At 37.9% G+C, this 15,908-nt stretch overlaps 1 protein-coding gene across 2 annotated transcripts in view; it reads right to left on the bottom strand.

The window, feature by feature from the left end:
• RNF130 (ring finger protein 130) overlaps window positions 1-15,908 on the bottom strand; it is a 133,053-nt gene that overhangs the window by 76,762 nt on the left and 40,383 nt on the right. For both annotated transcript variants that reach the window (XM_065874174.1, XM_065874175.1), the window contains exon 3: window positions 8,077-8,327. In XM_065874174.1, coding sequence (XP_065730246.1) covers window positions 8,077-8,327 — 251 coding nt within the window. The remainder of the gene's footprint in view (window positions 1-8,076; window positions 8,328-15,908) is intronic.

Here is a 15,908-nt window from a genome sequence, read left to right as displayed (position 1 = left end):
CCATCCATCCATCCATCCATCTATCCATCCAGGCTGAGTGTGTATGCTCATGTGTGTTACTGACTGCCTCAAGGGCTGAGGCTGTCCCACCACCCTGTGTTCCCTAAAGTTCCTTAATGGGTTTCCAAGGTCTTTTTTTCAATTGTTTACAAATTAGAGTCTGTGGTGCTATATCTATTTTACCAGTTGTTCTCAGATGTATTTGCTGAGGTTTCCCCTCTGAGTCAAGCCCTTTCCTTCTGATTTCTGGGTCTTAGGACCACCCTTTTCTTCTTTTGACTCCTTTTCTTGGAGCTACAGTGCAGGTCTTGTTGCTGCTAGTTGTCTGGCATGACCACTCCTTTCCCAGAAGTTCTTGGAGGTACCCTGCTCCTTGGCATCATTGAAGATGCTGTCTGTGGGTTTTTCCTTTTGCTATCCTAGTTGTTCTTTGTATTTTTAAAAGGGATTTGGGAAGATTAAACAAAATACCCACTGCTTCCATCCTGCTTAGATCAGATTTCTACTGAAGAATTTTAAACAAAAGAGTTCCATGATGAGATCTGAATTTTGGAGAATTCAGATCTGACTTCCAGAGAAGAATGTATGTGACACAGAAAAGACTGGAGACAGAGAGACCAGGTAGAGTCTAGTACTTCAGAGAGATAAGCAGGGCTTGAATTAGGCAAGTAGTAGTGGGGCAAGAGGAGAGGACAAAGTAAGAAAGATTTAGGAGGTAAGACTGACAGAACCTAATGACTGACTGATGCGGGGGAAGGAGAAGAGAGGGAAGTCAAGAATGGCCATCCCAGCTTTCTAGTTTGTGACTGGCTATGTGGGAGAGGAATCACGGTAGATGAGAGACTGGCAGAGAGAGGAGAGCAGGCACTGGTGGGAGGAGTTCAGCTTCAGCAAGTTGATCTGAATGTATGTAGGGCACCTAATTAGAGATCTCCCATAAATATTTAGATATATCATCACTTCCACTTCTGAACTTTCAAAATGTCCTGTAGCAAAAGTAAAAAACATCTTTTCCTTGTGTTTGATAATAATGTCAAATATCTTCATTGTAATATCTTTCTTGGAACTTGGCTTCTGTGTTACTACCTTCTTTTGGGCCATCCCTTGAGTTTTAAATACCTACCTCAACATTTCCCATCACTTTGTGACAGGTATACCTCAGCTATGATTTTGTTCTCTTACTTGAATCTGTCTAAAAGCCATTTTCCCCCCACCTCTTGATTTTAATACTATTTGCGTCATACTGACTCAAATATCTAAGATGAAGCACAAATTCCTTTTGTGAAGATCATTTTTTTTTTTTAAGATCCCTTACCGTCACCTACCATGCCAGGTACTTAATAATAATATGAAATAATTATGATACTTATAGTAACTAAGATTTATTCAGTACATACCATGTGCTAGGTACTGTGTAAGTCCTTCACATGTACTGACTCATGACACCTTCACAATCATTTTATGAGAAAGAATTACATTATTCCCATGTTACAGAAGAGGAAATTGAGGCACAGAGAGATTAAGTAATTTGCTCAGATTGAGAGTTGGTAAGTATGTCTTATCCAGACTTCCTGAAAAGACTGGAGGGGGGAGGTATCTTGGGAATCTGCAGTTTTTGAAAGTAAAGGAGGAGGAGGAGGAGGAGGAGGAAAAAGTGCCTCCATATGATTCTTCTGCATACTAAAATTTGAGACTCACTATACTAAGTATAAACTACCAACCCTAGCTTCCAAAGCATTTCCCATAACCCTCTACCCACTCATATTCTCCATACTTCTGACTTTAGTTAACAAAGTTACTCAAGTTTCCACCTCACCACACATAGAACATTACAGAATGGGACAAAACCACAGGGATGCATCGTTTTATTATACAAAGGAGAAAACCCAAATCCAGAGAGAACTAAGGTGATCTACCTAAAGTTAGTAAAAGTGCTGGGACCAGAAACTTTGGTCTCCTGACCTTCTAGTCCAGTTCTTTTTCCATTATAAATGCCTAAAAGACTTCCCATATTATAAAATATGAAGGGATATTGACCATCAGGGGCTAGATTAATTTATTTCACTTGGTTAAAGACATCAAGAATACCAATGTGAACACTATTCTATATTTGGGTGCAGAGTATCCAAAAGTTTTAAATTGGTAGAAAACAATTTAAAACAGCTCATACTGCTTAATTTAACAGGAATTATCTGTTCAAAGCCAGATGGTTCACAATATGTTGATGGCAGGTCACTTTAATGAGACTCATCTCTGGTTTCTGTTCAGTCATCAGAACTCTCCCATAGATAGAGAATTAGGTCTATATCAGCAGATAATAGGGCTTTCTTCTTTTAGACACTGGTGAAATTCAGGTGCTGTAAATATAATTTTCCCCTGACTGAAATAACTGTCTTGTAGTCAGCACCTTCTTTCATTCACTCTCTCATCACTACTACCTTTTTCTCTTTTGCCTGAAAAGAAGTATCCCCAACAGTTTTCCAAGGTAACCATTTGTCTGTGCCCCTATCCCTCCCCCAGCTCTCTACATAACCTTGCTTTATTAATATTATTTTCCTTTGCTCTTCAATATTTTCCTCTTTAAGAACTCTTTCCCCCAAGCCTCTCCTAATAGAAAAAAATCTTTTATCACTCCACTGCTAAAAAACCTTTGCTGACTCCTTACTGCTTAGAGAGTAAAGTCTAAATTTTTCAGCATGAGAGTCAAGCCCTTCATCTTCTAGTGTCAATATGCTCATCCAGTATCAGTTCAGTCTCAGGTCTCCTCCCTACTATTTCTGATGCCATTCAACTCTTCTGTCTCTCCTTTTATCTCCCCACAGCTCTGTGGAAAATGATCCCTTTGCCTGAATTTCCACCTAGTTCCTGTCTGATGAAGTCTTATTCATCCTTTAAAATTCAGCTCAAATGTCACCATCTCCTCTGGATAACACTCTAGTAATATCACTCTGCTCCAAAAGAATAACTCTTATACTACACGGTATTTTGATTACACCTGTCTGCCTTCCCAATAGAATGTAATCTCATTCTTTAATTCATTTAAGCATTTATTGAGATACTGTGACATGCCAGGCCCTGTGCTAAACCCCAAGGATGTAGAACTGAATATCTTAGAAACACTCTGATCTCAAGAAAAAAAAAAAATATATATATTTTTTTGTGGTATTCGGGCCTCTCACTGTTGTGGCCTCTCCCGCCGCGGAGCACAGGCTCCGGACGCACAGGCCCAGCGGCCATGGCCCACGGGCCCAGCTGCTCCGCGGCACGTGGGATCCTCCCAGACCGGGGCACGAACCCGTGTCCCCTGCATCGATAGGTGGACTCCCAACCACTGCGCTACCAGGGAAGCCCTCAAGAAAATATTTTGTGCTAGAAAAACAAAGTCTTAAGCTTTGATATAATGTTTAGAAGGCATATAGTCTCTGAATATAGAAAGTGGTATTTATTTATGTAAATTGATCATAATAGCAAGACATAAAAAGAAAGAACACTTGCAATATACTTAAAAAGTGGTAAAATAATACATTCTCAGTTCAAAGATCTAGTTTCCTTTTCTAGTTCTTCTGGAATTGTCAGTCCCTAAAAAACATAATAAAATTCAATCTACCATCCAACTATGAAGAAATCTGTCCCTTTTTGACTACCTAATCTTTTCCTAGGGGAAAAACCTTGACAGCATGCACAATAACTTCTCCCCTTCCAATCTGGAAGGAAAAGACTTTTGAACCCACCATTTTTGAAGATTATACATGCAAAGTACTAGCCTTCCTCTGAAGAACATTCAGTGTTCTTCCATACTCGCACGTGCAAGTGCATTCTTCAGTTAGCTATCTTCTGAGATAAAAATGGGCAGCAAAAGCGTATTTCATTTCAGTAACCTTGAGATATGTATAAAGTCTAAGAATACTGCATATACATTTTGGCAAGAAGCTATAACAAGTTTTAAATACCTTAAAACCATATGTATTTTCAGGGGATTTTCATAAGAAGACCTTCTAAACTCAGTAGTCCTAGGTTATGGAATTTTTTTATACCTGCCTTATTCCTCAACAGTAAAATAAAAGTTTTATTGTTCTGGTTTGTCAAACTTGACCACTTTGGGATTAAGGGTACAATATTAACCATGTAATTGTGAACAAGTTTACATTTCTCAGAAAAACCTTAAGTACCCTTTCAATAAAACACACCAAACATCTATCCTCTTGTGTGGAATAACTATCACTGTCTTATTAGAAGGTGACATTTAAGTTTACTGTCAGCCATATCTGACCTATTTGTATTCAGATGTATTCTAACAAGTTTTCAAGAAGAGCAACCACAGATACCTGGCAGTACACTAAAAAGCCAAAGCATTAGATTCTTATTTCCAGTATAAAATGGTGTCAATTGTATACATTACACTGTGCTTAGAAAGTTATTCACAACACATGGCTCTCTTTGGTAGCATATTCTGTACAAAGAACTGCTTCACGATGACAGTTTGTGGGAGAAAATGAGTCTCTCCTTAAACTCACTTATTTTTCTTCACTAATAGTTCTGGTTTCTCTTTTAAAATAGCCAAAGGTTTCAACCAGTTGAGTTGCTGCCACCTTCGTATTAAACTTTAATAAGCTAAGCTTTTTAAGCCACATAAAAATTTCATCAAGTGCTTCTCAACCTTAGGAAAAACGGAAGGAGGAACAAAGGTCAGAATACCACTCTGCTACAGCAGCGTCTGGAGAAGAATGCTTAGGAAGTCTGCGCGCAGTCAGCCGCAAAACCAGTTCCCGTTTGCAGCCTGCGCCAGATGGTGACTATGCTGAGTCCTTCATCACACACAGGCCCCATGGTGGGTGCTAATTAAAGCAGTACCGTCAAAGAGCAGGATCCTGGGACAAACCATTTGCTTTTTTCAAAAGTCCTTGAGATGCACTACATTCAGACCAATATTTTAGGGTTTTCTTGTCAAGAACACCCTTTTAGAGCTACTCTTGATCATTTTACTTTCACTCTTTCATGATGGCAATATATTTAAAAAACACCTTTAATTTATTTTAAAAAGGAGTATAGCATGCTACTTAGTTATATGAAGTTAATAACAGAAGGAACAGATGAAAGAGTTGAAAGAGGTGACTTGTTGCTGGGAAACAAGAATTAGAAGGAGGAAAAGACTGGGCAAGGAATCAAGCTTTGTGGTTTAGACAAGGTGCAATACTGGACAGACATAAGCAAAACAAGGAACCTCAACCTAAACCTCACACTTTACACAAAAATTAATTCAAAATGGATCATGGACTTAAATGTAAAACTTTTTGAAAAAAATTAGAAAATCTTTGGTATCTAGGGGTAGTCAAAGAGGGTTTTTTTAGACTTGCCAGCAAAAGCACAATTTATAAAAGGAAAAATTGATAAATTAAACTTCATCAAAATTAAAAATTTTGCTCTTCAAAAGACCCTGGGAGAAAATATTTGCAAACCACAGTTCTGACAAAAGACCTGTATTTTGAATGTATGAAGAACTCTCAAAACTCAACAGTAAAAAACAAACAACCCAGTAGAAAATGGGCAAAAGACACGAATAAACATTTCACTGAAGAGGATACACAGGTGGCATTTAGCACATGAAAGATGTTCAACATCAGTAGTCATTGGAGAAATGCAAATTAAAATCACAAAAGAGATATTACTATACACCTATCAGAATGGCTAAAATGAAAAATAGTGACAACACCAAATGCTGTCAAGGATGCAGATGAACTATCAGGGATACATTTCTACTGGGAATGTAAAATAGTACAGCTGCTTTGGAAAAGAGTATGGCAGTTTCTTACAAAATTAAATATGTGCTTATCATAATAACTCAAAAATTGCACTCTTGAACATTTATGCCAAGGAAATGAAAACTCATGTTCACACAAAAACCTGTATATGAATGTTCATAGTCACTTTATTTATAATAGCCAAAACTGGAAACAATTTTGTTAACCAAGTTATAGTACATCCAAGCCATAGAATACTACTCAGCAATAAAAAGGATTAAACTATTGACATATAACAATTTGGAAGGATCTCAAGGGAATTACGTTAGATGAAGAAATCCAAACTCTAGAAGTTAAATACTATGTGATTCCATTTATATAGCATTCTTGAAGTGACAAAACTACAGAGTGGGGAACAGACTAGTGTAGTCAGGGGTTATGCAGGGGTGTAGGAGAGAGGTGGCTGTGGCTATAAAAGAATTTGCACAAGAGATCCCTGTGATAATGGGTCTGTATCTTGACTGTGGAGGTGGTCACCTGAAACTGCACAGAACTATACACACACCAGCACAAGTTTAACTGGAGAAATCTGAATAAGATCAGTGGATTGTATCAATGTTGATATCCTGGTTGTGATATTTACTATAGTTATGCAAGATTTTACCACTGGGAGAAAATGGGTGAAGGGTATTTGGGATCTCTCTGTATTATTTCTCATAAACGTATGTGAAATGACACCTATCTCAAAATAAAAAACTAACAAATGTAAAGGACTGGTATTCCTGACAAAAATGCACATAACCTGGATCTAATCATGAAGGAACATCAGACATCAGACAAGCTCAAATCCAAAACAACTGGCCTGTACTCTTCAATAATGTCAATGTCATGAAACAGATTAAAAGAGACGTGACAACTGAACACAACATACAATTTGACTGGATCAGTCCAGGGTTTTCTTTGCTATAAAGGACATTATTAAGATAATTTCACAAAACTTAGAAAAGGTCTATAGATCAGATAATGATGTTAATTTCATTATTTTGATAATCATACACTGTGGTTATATAAGAGAATGTTCTTGCTTTTTAGAAAGTACACAATGAAGTATTTAAGGGTAAAGGGGCATCTTATCTCAAACTTACTTTCAAATGGTTAAAAAGGAAGTATGATAAAATGTTAACAGTTGGAGAATTTGGGCAAGGAAATACTTTATATTACTCTTGCAACTTTCTGTAAGCCTGAAATTATAAATAATAAAAATTATCATGATAAAAATTTTAAAGATGTACAGGATGATGCACAGAGCCTGGCACACAAATGTTCAATAAATTATAGTTTTCAGATATTTTATACATATTTTCAGATGCAGAAACAAGTTGAGAAGCTAAAAAAACTGTGCAAGAGGGACAAGGGCAAACTGGTGGTAAGGTTAGGATTTGAACTCCACACCAAAGTCTGTGCTCTTTTCACTAGAATGAGGAAGGATGAAAATTTCACACCCCTCCATGGGGACTTAGATGTACTCTGAGGAGAGGATGGTGTTATATAAAAATTGTCTTCAAACCACTCTCCAAGCAATTTACTTCTTAGTGTCCTAGAAAAGCATAGGACTGGTAATGGGACCTAATACCTCAAACCTGGCTCCAGGGTAGATATTCTATATATAGCACATCAAACAAACTAAGTAATAAACTCACAGAAAACCATCTGCAAGCTCTTTACTACAGGGCAGTATATTGTCTTTTCTGTGTCTTTGTTCATTCATCTGAAATTCACTGCGCTGGTCAATGGAATTTCTAGGATGACTATCTAGATATATCTCTTCTATTGGTCCTTCCCCACCTCATCACTGCCCCATGGCTAAGCTTAAATAGGACAGATAATTTATTTTTAATTTATTTTTTCTGAATAGGTAATACATAGTTCAAAATTCACATAGGAAAAAAATTTCACATGGAACAAAAATATATATAGTGAAAAGTCTCCCTCCCCCACCCTTCCAACTCCCCTGCCACTGACAACAGATGTTACCAGCTTAAAACTGCAACTTTGTAATATTTCTTCAAATTACCAGAATTAGCTAGATCACACTATGATATTAAGCTAACCATTTACCTGGAATATTCCAAGTGATCACTGTAAATTTAATAATTTATCCATTTAGGTATTTCAAATATCCTTAAAATACTTGTGTAGATATGTTTTCAACATATTAAAATGACTGAGGGTTACCACTTTTTTTAATGAAAAAATATTCATATTATGTATGATTACAACAGATGTCTATGAATTATGGCCAGTAAGCATCAATCAATATAGAGTACTGGTAGCTCACCTGGTTCCTGTCCCGGGCATTTGTGTACCTGATCTTCTGAATGAAGTAGAATATAAGCCATGCTGAAGAAATAATCATCAAAACAATAAAGGATATTGACACGAAGACTAGAGAGCCACGGCTGAAGTTCTTTGGCGGCATTCGAGTTCCAACTGCTATTGTCATTTGTACAGAGATGTTTTTCTCCAGGTAACTCAAAATATCCTTACCCCTCAATTCTGTAATCATGACAGCAATAATATCTCCAGTGCCTGTAATGTAAAATAAATATATATACTCAAGTGACATTTAAAATTTATAGAACATCAAATATATAAAAATGCTACTTAGCAAAACTACTGTAATTTTTGCTAATGGCAAGGGTTTTCAGATTCAACTTTTCAAATGAAATGAAGTTGCAGTTAGGTATGCTGGCACCAAGTGGGAACAGAAACTTGTGTACTACTTAAGACTTAAACGCACTTAAAGCATAAAATGATTGCAGTGTTAAGAACCATAGTAATTTATCTTACAACTATATTTAAAAAACAGATTATTAAATCAGCCAAATGTAACGAAAGATGGTACACAGCATTGTATTATACAGCAATAGACATGTGATAAAATCATGGCAGGTTTTCACTGTAAAACTTTTTCCATCTTAAAATGTTCTTTTGAGAGTCCCAACTCCTTATAAAAAGGTGGAAAAGCATTTATAGTACAAAAATTGGTACTTTTTACATTAATTTTTCTTACAAATGTTTATGGAGCACCTATTGTGTGTAGAACTAGCACAAGGAATAGAAAGAAGCAGAAGTACAGGATATACAGTTTTATAATTTCACTGACTTAGGACACAAATCTGATAATAGAGTTCCAACAGCAAAATGCCAAATGGTGGTATCTTTAATCAATAACAGTTGAAACTAACTTTGATCCTATATGTAGATCAGACTGGAGGAAGGTTCCTTTTTCATTTACCCCAGAAATCTTGTGGAAATCAAACCCTTCCTGAGAAATGCCCAAACTTTAAAACTCTGGACTAGTCTGGCATCAAAATATTTGCTGCTTCTAACAGCTGTCCAGAGGTTCTGCTACAGCCACTAACTAAGTTACTTATAAGGATGTTTGTAAGTTGCTCTCCTAGTCGACCAGTTCTTTCAATTACATAAGCAGTAATACAGTAAAGGCAAGTGACTCTCTCTCCTATGCACAGCATGAAATTTCTATCCCTTTCCTTCTCCAGAAAGGGAATAATTTACCACTTTCTTTTAAGCAAAAAGGGAAGCCTTTCTATCACCAATCCAGCTGTCAGTGATCATCCTTTCATAAGGTGAAGCTGCCTGTGGCAACATGCAACTTTTACAATAGGCCTTCTTCAAAGAGCCCCGAGACTGTGGGGGTCAAAGGAAGGAGAACAGACATTTTATTTTGGGAAAGAGAAAATTATAACCATTTACTTAAATTTGAATAAAGTTTGTGCATATAAATGTAAACCACCAAAACAAAATCAAAACCCCCCAAACTTGCCCTTTTGAAGGCTTCAATGACTACTACTACTACTAAATATTTAGTTTATATGTTTCATTTATCATATTTAACTAAAAGGACTACCTTGTACAATGTGCAGTCAAAAGACCATATACAACTGAAAAGAAATTTAATAATAAAAAGTTTTATGAAAAGTTTAACCCAATGGAACATACACCTTTGTATAACCTTATTCAAAATTGTGCCAGTCATTTCATCAGAATTTATCAGCAGTTTATCAGAATACTGATTAAAAATCCAAAAACAGAAAGAAAACTGCAAAATTAAAGCAAGCAACAAAGTTAACTCTAATTATCTTTCTGAAATAAGAGTTCTGATAAGTCAGAAAAAAAATCATAAAACGATGCTAAACCATTTAAAATTTCCATTTAGAAACCTTAAGTGCTTTTAAAATGTTGTTCAACAGGCAATGATCTGCAGTATAAGATACCAGGTATGGCTATAAAGTAACTGAGACGGATCCCACAAACAACACATGACAATCAGTCTCATTGCTTTATAATCACACCAGGTACAAATGGTTTTAGAAATCAGTTCTGAGGCTCCCTCTTGAAGACTCAAGCTGGAAAAGGAGGTGGGAAAGCTGCACAGGTAGCCAAGGGAACCAATCCATGTAATGTCATTCATTCAAACAACACTAAATGAGCACCACCTAATTTCAACTGGAAAGCTGTTTGGGAGAAGAAGCATTTAATTATTTCAACCATCCCTTCAACAGTATTTATTGAGCATATCCTATCATCAAGGCTCCTTAATGTTCACTTTGCAAGGAGAGTGGAAAATTATCTGCTGTGAAATAGTAGAAAAGATACATATTGGTCTCTGTCCCTGGTTCCTGGGACAAAGCTCCTAAAACCCTTGCAACTTCCTAAGTGACAGCACTAGGAGCATCTTTTGTTCTAATATTAGGTCTGTGACCTTGGTCCCTGACACAGAGCTCCTAAAAGCCTTGGAATTCCCTGGGTGATGGGAGTGTCTTTGTTCTAATGAGGTGAATCTTGCCGGGCTCCTGGATAGCTGCAGGATGCAGGCAGGTCACCAGAGAGACCAAGCCATGATGAGAAGCTTGGACCTTTCAGCCCCACCCCTCAATCCTCTGGGGAGGGAGAGGGACTACAGACGTGAAGCCTGCATAAAAATGCCAAAGTATGGAGGTCAGAGGGCGTCCACATTGGTGAACACATGGAGGTGGTGAGAGGATGGCATGCCAGAGAGCCCCTTCTCACACACCTTGCCCTATGTACGTTTTCACCTGTATTCTTTATTATATCCTTTATAATGAATCAGTAAATGTAAGTTTTCCCCTGAGCTCTGTGAGCCATTCTAACAAATTTTTGGACCGGAGGAGGGGGTTGTGGGAACCTCAACTTACAGCTAGTGGGTCAGAAGTACTGGTGACAACGTGGGACTTGCAACTGGCTTCTGAAGCGGTGGTGTGGGGGGTGGGATGTCTTGTGGGACTGAGCCCTTAACTTGTGGGATCTGATGCTAACCCCAGGCAGACAGTGTCAGAATCAAATTGAATTACAGGACACGCAGCTAGTGTTGCTGAAAATTGCTTGGTATGGGGAAACCCCCACAAACATTTGGTGACCAGAAGTGTCGGAAGTGAAGTTTTCTGTGTGAGTAGTAAAAGAGACACACAAGAGTGCTTTTTCCTTTACACCTGCTCTTGATTACATGAAAACTGCATCTACTCTCAAAGAGCAAAGGACAATTTTAAAGGGACTAGAGAGAGGAGCCAAACACAGGTAGTCTCATGATGCTACTACAGTGGAGGAGACTGGGAAGAGTGACAGGAAAGGAGACTAAAACACTGCTGGTCAAACAAAGTGAAAAATAATTACAGCAGATCATCAGAATACCAGCAAAGGCATTAGTCTCAACCATTTTAGGTCGTAAATCCCTTAGAGAATCTGATAGTAGGGCATCCCCTTCTAATTTCAGGAGAGGTTCACAGACTTCCTCATTCCCCACCCATAAAAGGTGATCTGGGCTCAAAGAACTTAATTTAAGGATTGGCTCAGACACTTCACTTTTAAAGACTGTGAAGCCTTGGCCCAGCTTCTGGGGTGGGGTGGGGTGGGGGGAGGATATTAATGCCAGAGAATATGTAAGCTCAGGATAAAATCAGGGTTAGATCAAGTAGTGACTGATAAAGAGTTAAGAACTAGTTAGACTGTAACGATGTGAACATTCAAGGAAAGATGACAAATATTTGGAACATTCATCACCACTCTCACATCTGAAGCCCTTGGCAAACAATACTAATAAATCATGAATATGGCCTCAGAATCCCATGCATTTCAACATGCCCAGCAGCCAGGATTAATTTGCCAGAGATGCCGATTAAGTAAAAACCTAGTTGCGATACCTGATTTCACCTATTTTACTGAAAACTTTCTCCATTGTTATTCTTTAATGTGAATCTGTTTCCTCTGCTTGAGTATGGCTACTTTACTAAACAATTCTATTCTTCTTTTGAGAATTTTCAAGCCTACAGTATAATTTCAATACTATATGAACACTCATGAATTTTATATTAGATCTGTCAATTGGTAACACTTCACCTTTTCTGTATTTATTTTTGCTGAACCAATTGAGAATAAGTTGCAAACATCATGACATTTCCTTCTTAAATACTTCAGTATTATCTCCTAAGAACAAGGACACAGTTCATTTATCATACTCAAGAAACTGAACTCTGATATGACGTTGTTCTGCAACATACAGTCCACATTCAAAATACTTCTGATTCTAATAATGACTCTGAGAACTGTTTAGGTTAGTTGAGTACCCAGTACCTAATCAGGATGTGGGTACTGTGCTTAGTTGTCTCTTCTTGTTAGTCTCTTCTGATCTAAAACAGGTTCCTCAGTCCCTTTTGGTCATTCACAACATTAACTTTTTTGATGAGTCCAGGCAATATGTTTTAAAAATGTCCCTCAACCTGGATCTGTCTGATTGTTTCCTCATGATTAGGTCTCCAAAGTAAACATTTTTGGTAGGAATGCTACACAGGTGACGGTATGTCCTTCTAGTATGCTACATCAGGAAGCATATGTTGGGTTTTACCTTTATTGATGAAGGTGAATTTTATCACTTGGCTAATAATAATCTTTCATTCAATGCTCTGAGCACCCAATAATGCCCACCTGAATCAGTTATTATAATAGTGTTTGCAAAATGGTGATTTTTCTAACACTATGATTTCTTCTACATTTTGTAAAGTGGTTCTGTACTCAATATTTTTCTACTTATCTTTTTTTCCTACTAAATAAACAGAACTTCTGGGTTGGCATTTTTTTCTGTAAAAATGAGTCCCCCTCCCCGCAACACTTAGCACTTCTATTTTTTAATGGGAAAAAAGGGTAAGTGGAAAAATATGGTAATGCTGCTATAATCCTGACTACAAAATCCATTTTCAGGGGCCAAAAAATGAACCTCAGAATTAACCTCCTTTGGGCTCTGAAGTCAGGATGTCTAAGTTCAAATTCCAGCATGATACTTAACCTCTCTGAACTTCAGTTTCTTCTTTCAAAAAATGATATTACCTGCAGGCTTCATGGCCGATGCTCAATAAATGCTACAGTTTACTGAGCTTATTCTACTTGTATTATTATTACTCATGAAAAGCAGAGGAAGGCATTCTTTGGAGGAAACCACAAAGCCCCCACCACAATATTTTGGAACTCCTATTCTAATTTCTCCCACCACCTTGGGAAACACTCAGGTATCTGCCGACCAACACAATCCTCCTGGCTTCCAAGAGGATTTGAGCTTCAGCTCAGGGAGTCCCCGCAGTTGGGAAGTATCAGAAATCACCATCCTCTCCCCTCAACTGTCTTCGTCACCCCGCTCCTGAGAATGACTCTCAGGGCAAGCCCAATTCAGCCGGGCAGCTGATACTTTAACTCTAGAAAGGCAGATACAGGAAAAGAGCAAATGAACTGTTTGAGGCACTAGGCCACAAGTGCAGAAAGTGCTTTTACTATAAGCTCTTTCACTTTTGTACTATAAGCTTACCTGCAAAATCCCATTTAGCAGAGGTTTTATGCCTTAATAGATGAACTTGTTTGTTAAGTTCAAATCAGCTGCCAATGTTTTAAGGAATTTTAAAGCTCTTAAATAATTTTAGGAAATTTCCCATAAAAAATATCTCAGGGGAATGCTACATTCCCACATTAAGTGTCTGCAATGATACTTTTATAACTTCTGATAGTGGCATCAGCTATTCCTATAGAATTCAATGACCTCTTTATATGTAAAGTAGAACACCATATATTGTAAGTGAAAGAGATCAAAATTTCTTTAAAGGTCTAGAATGGCTCCTGCTGAAGGAAAAGGTAGGTGTAGGTCAGGGATTTTCTGTACTAACCTACCAGTCACATTGCACAGACTGGCTGAGCCCTGTGTGCTTGTGCCTCAATGAATCTGCTCACTTATGATCTGAGGGCTTCTCTTAACTCTCACTTCCACTGACTTAAGTCCTTCTCAGATGTTAATCTACAATACTTTCACTTATTCAAACGTAGTATATTCACTTGTGTCTTCACTGACCCCTTAAAGAATTCAAGGGAGAAAAGAAGATGTTACATTCTATTATGAAATGAATACAGCAGTAATTCTGATCAATGTGGATGACAGGTTATATCAATTATATATCTCCTACTGAGATTTGTCAGTGGTTTTTCTAAAACACATCTGTCATGTCATTCCTCTGTTCAAAGACTTTCATGTGTCCCTTCCATCAACTAAATAAAATTCAAACTCCTTGACACTCAGGGCATTTTGGGAGGCAAATGGACCTAAAGGTAACTGATAGTCATGTGATGGTAGACACTTCTTAACCAAATGAAGCTGTCAAAGTGACTGAAATAGTGGCTTGTGATCTAAGTAGAATGCAAGTGTGAAGTGTGGAGGAGGATAAGTGGGAGAAAACAGAGAGAGCCCAAGGAACAGGAAGCTTCAACAAACCCAAATGACAGGAGAGGGAGAGAAAAAGAAGCAATAGTCGGAGAACAGGACACTGGAGTTGAGACTCCAGAATATAAAAATTCCAGGAAATAATGAGGCCTAGTTTCCTGGTGAGGTGGAATGGTCAAAGGATCTGAGGAAAGAATTTTAGGTTTGGGTGTTCACTCTCCACAAGGATTCTGAAGTTGGCCAGGATGATTGCAGGACCATGTGTGGGTAAGTCTGTCAGGAGTCAAGGCCTCTGAGAAGTGACAGGCAGGGAAGTGAATGACTGTGATAAAGGAGGGACACAGGGTGTGGAGCAAGAGAATGAAAGGTGAAGTTTTGTCATTGTGGAAGTGCACTGGTTTGAGAGCAGCTGTACTGATTCAAGAAAATGCCAGCACCATGGGTATACAGCTGATGCCCACAAGGTTCACAACACTGACTAACTTGAAATTGTGCTGAAGTTTGAACCTAAACCTCCTGCCCCGAGGCTGACATACAGGAGCTCCATGTGTGAGCCACCGAGCGATTCCAGAGTTGCTTGATAATTCCTGATGATCCTCGACTGTAGTTTGTCCTCAAAAAGAACAAGCGTCTACTGAATCCTTGTTCTTTTATTCCTTGAGTAGGAAGTTCTTCAACATCACACAAGTGGAGCAAAGGCTCAATGCCCAGCACTCAAATGTCAGTTTCTTTTCTTATACTATCTCCTGCCTATATGCGTTCATCAGGTAATCTCTACATCATAAAAAAGAGAAGATGGCAGGAGGAAAGACCAGCATGGAAAAGAAAGCCACTTTCTTCCTTCATGTAGAGAGGCAGAAAGGTAGGAAAGTAATTAGGAAGACATCACCAGACACTGAGAGAGTCATCAAATCTTTTAGTTAGAAGAGCTCTTAGGGGTCATCTTCAACATAATACAGTAACACCCTATAAATTACTGACTCTTTGTAGGTAACTGGTTCTATCCATGGGTAGTTTTAAGTATTAGAAAGGTCTTTTTTATAACTAAAATCTTGATTCCTAAGTGCCCATTCATGGCTCTTGGAAGCACCACTGAATAAACTGTATTTCACTTACTGATGGTGTAAAATACCATCAACTGTAAGGTGCATCATCACTGTATCCTGTCAATAAACTGTAAGATGCCATCAAATATAAGAAACACCTTCTAGAATCAATGAAAATTCCTCTTCTACACACAGTCCTTCTGATAGTCAAAGACATCTTCCCTGGGGCTCCACCTCAATCTTTTCTCCATACTAATTATTCACAAAGTCCCTAATTATTCTTTTTTAAAAGATTTTTTAAAGAATCTAACATTTACAAGTTAGAAATAT

Source organism: Phocoena phocoena, chromosome 3 (genome assembly GCF_963924675.1).
Source record: "Phocoena phocoena chromosome 3, mPhoPho1.1, whole genome shotgun sequence".
Lineage (NCBI taxonomy): Eukaryota > Metazoa > Chordata > Mammalia > Artiodactyla > Phocoenidae > Phocoena > Phocoena phocoena.
This window is presented reverse-complemented; position numbering and strand designations above follow the sequence as displayed.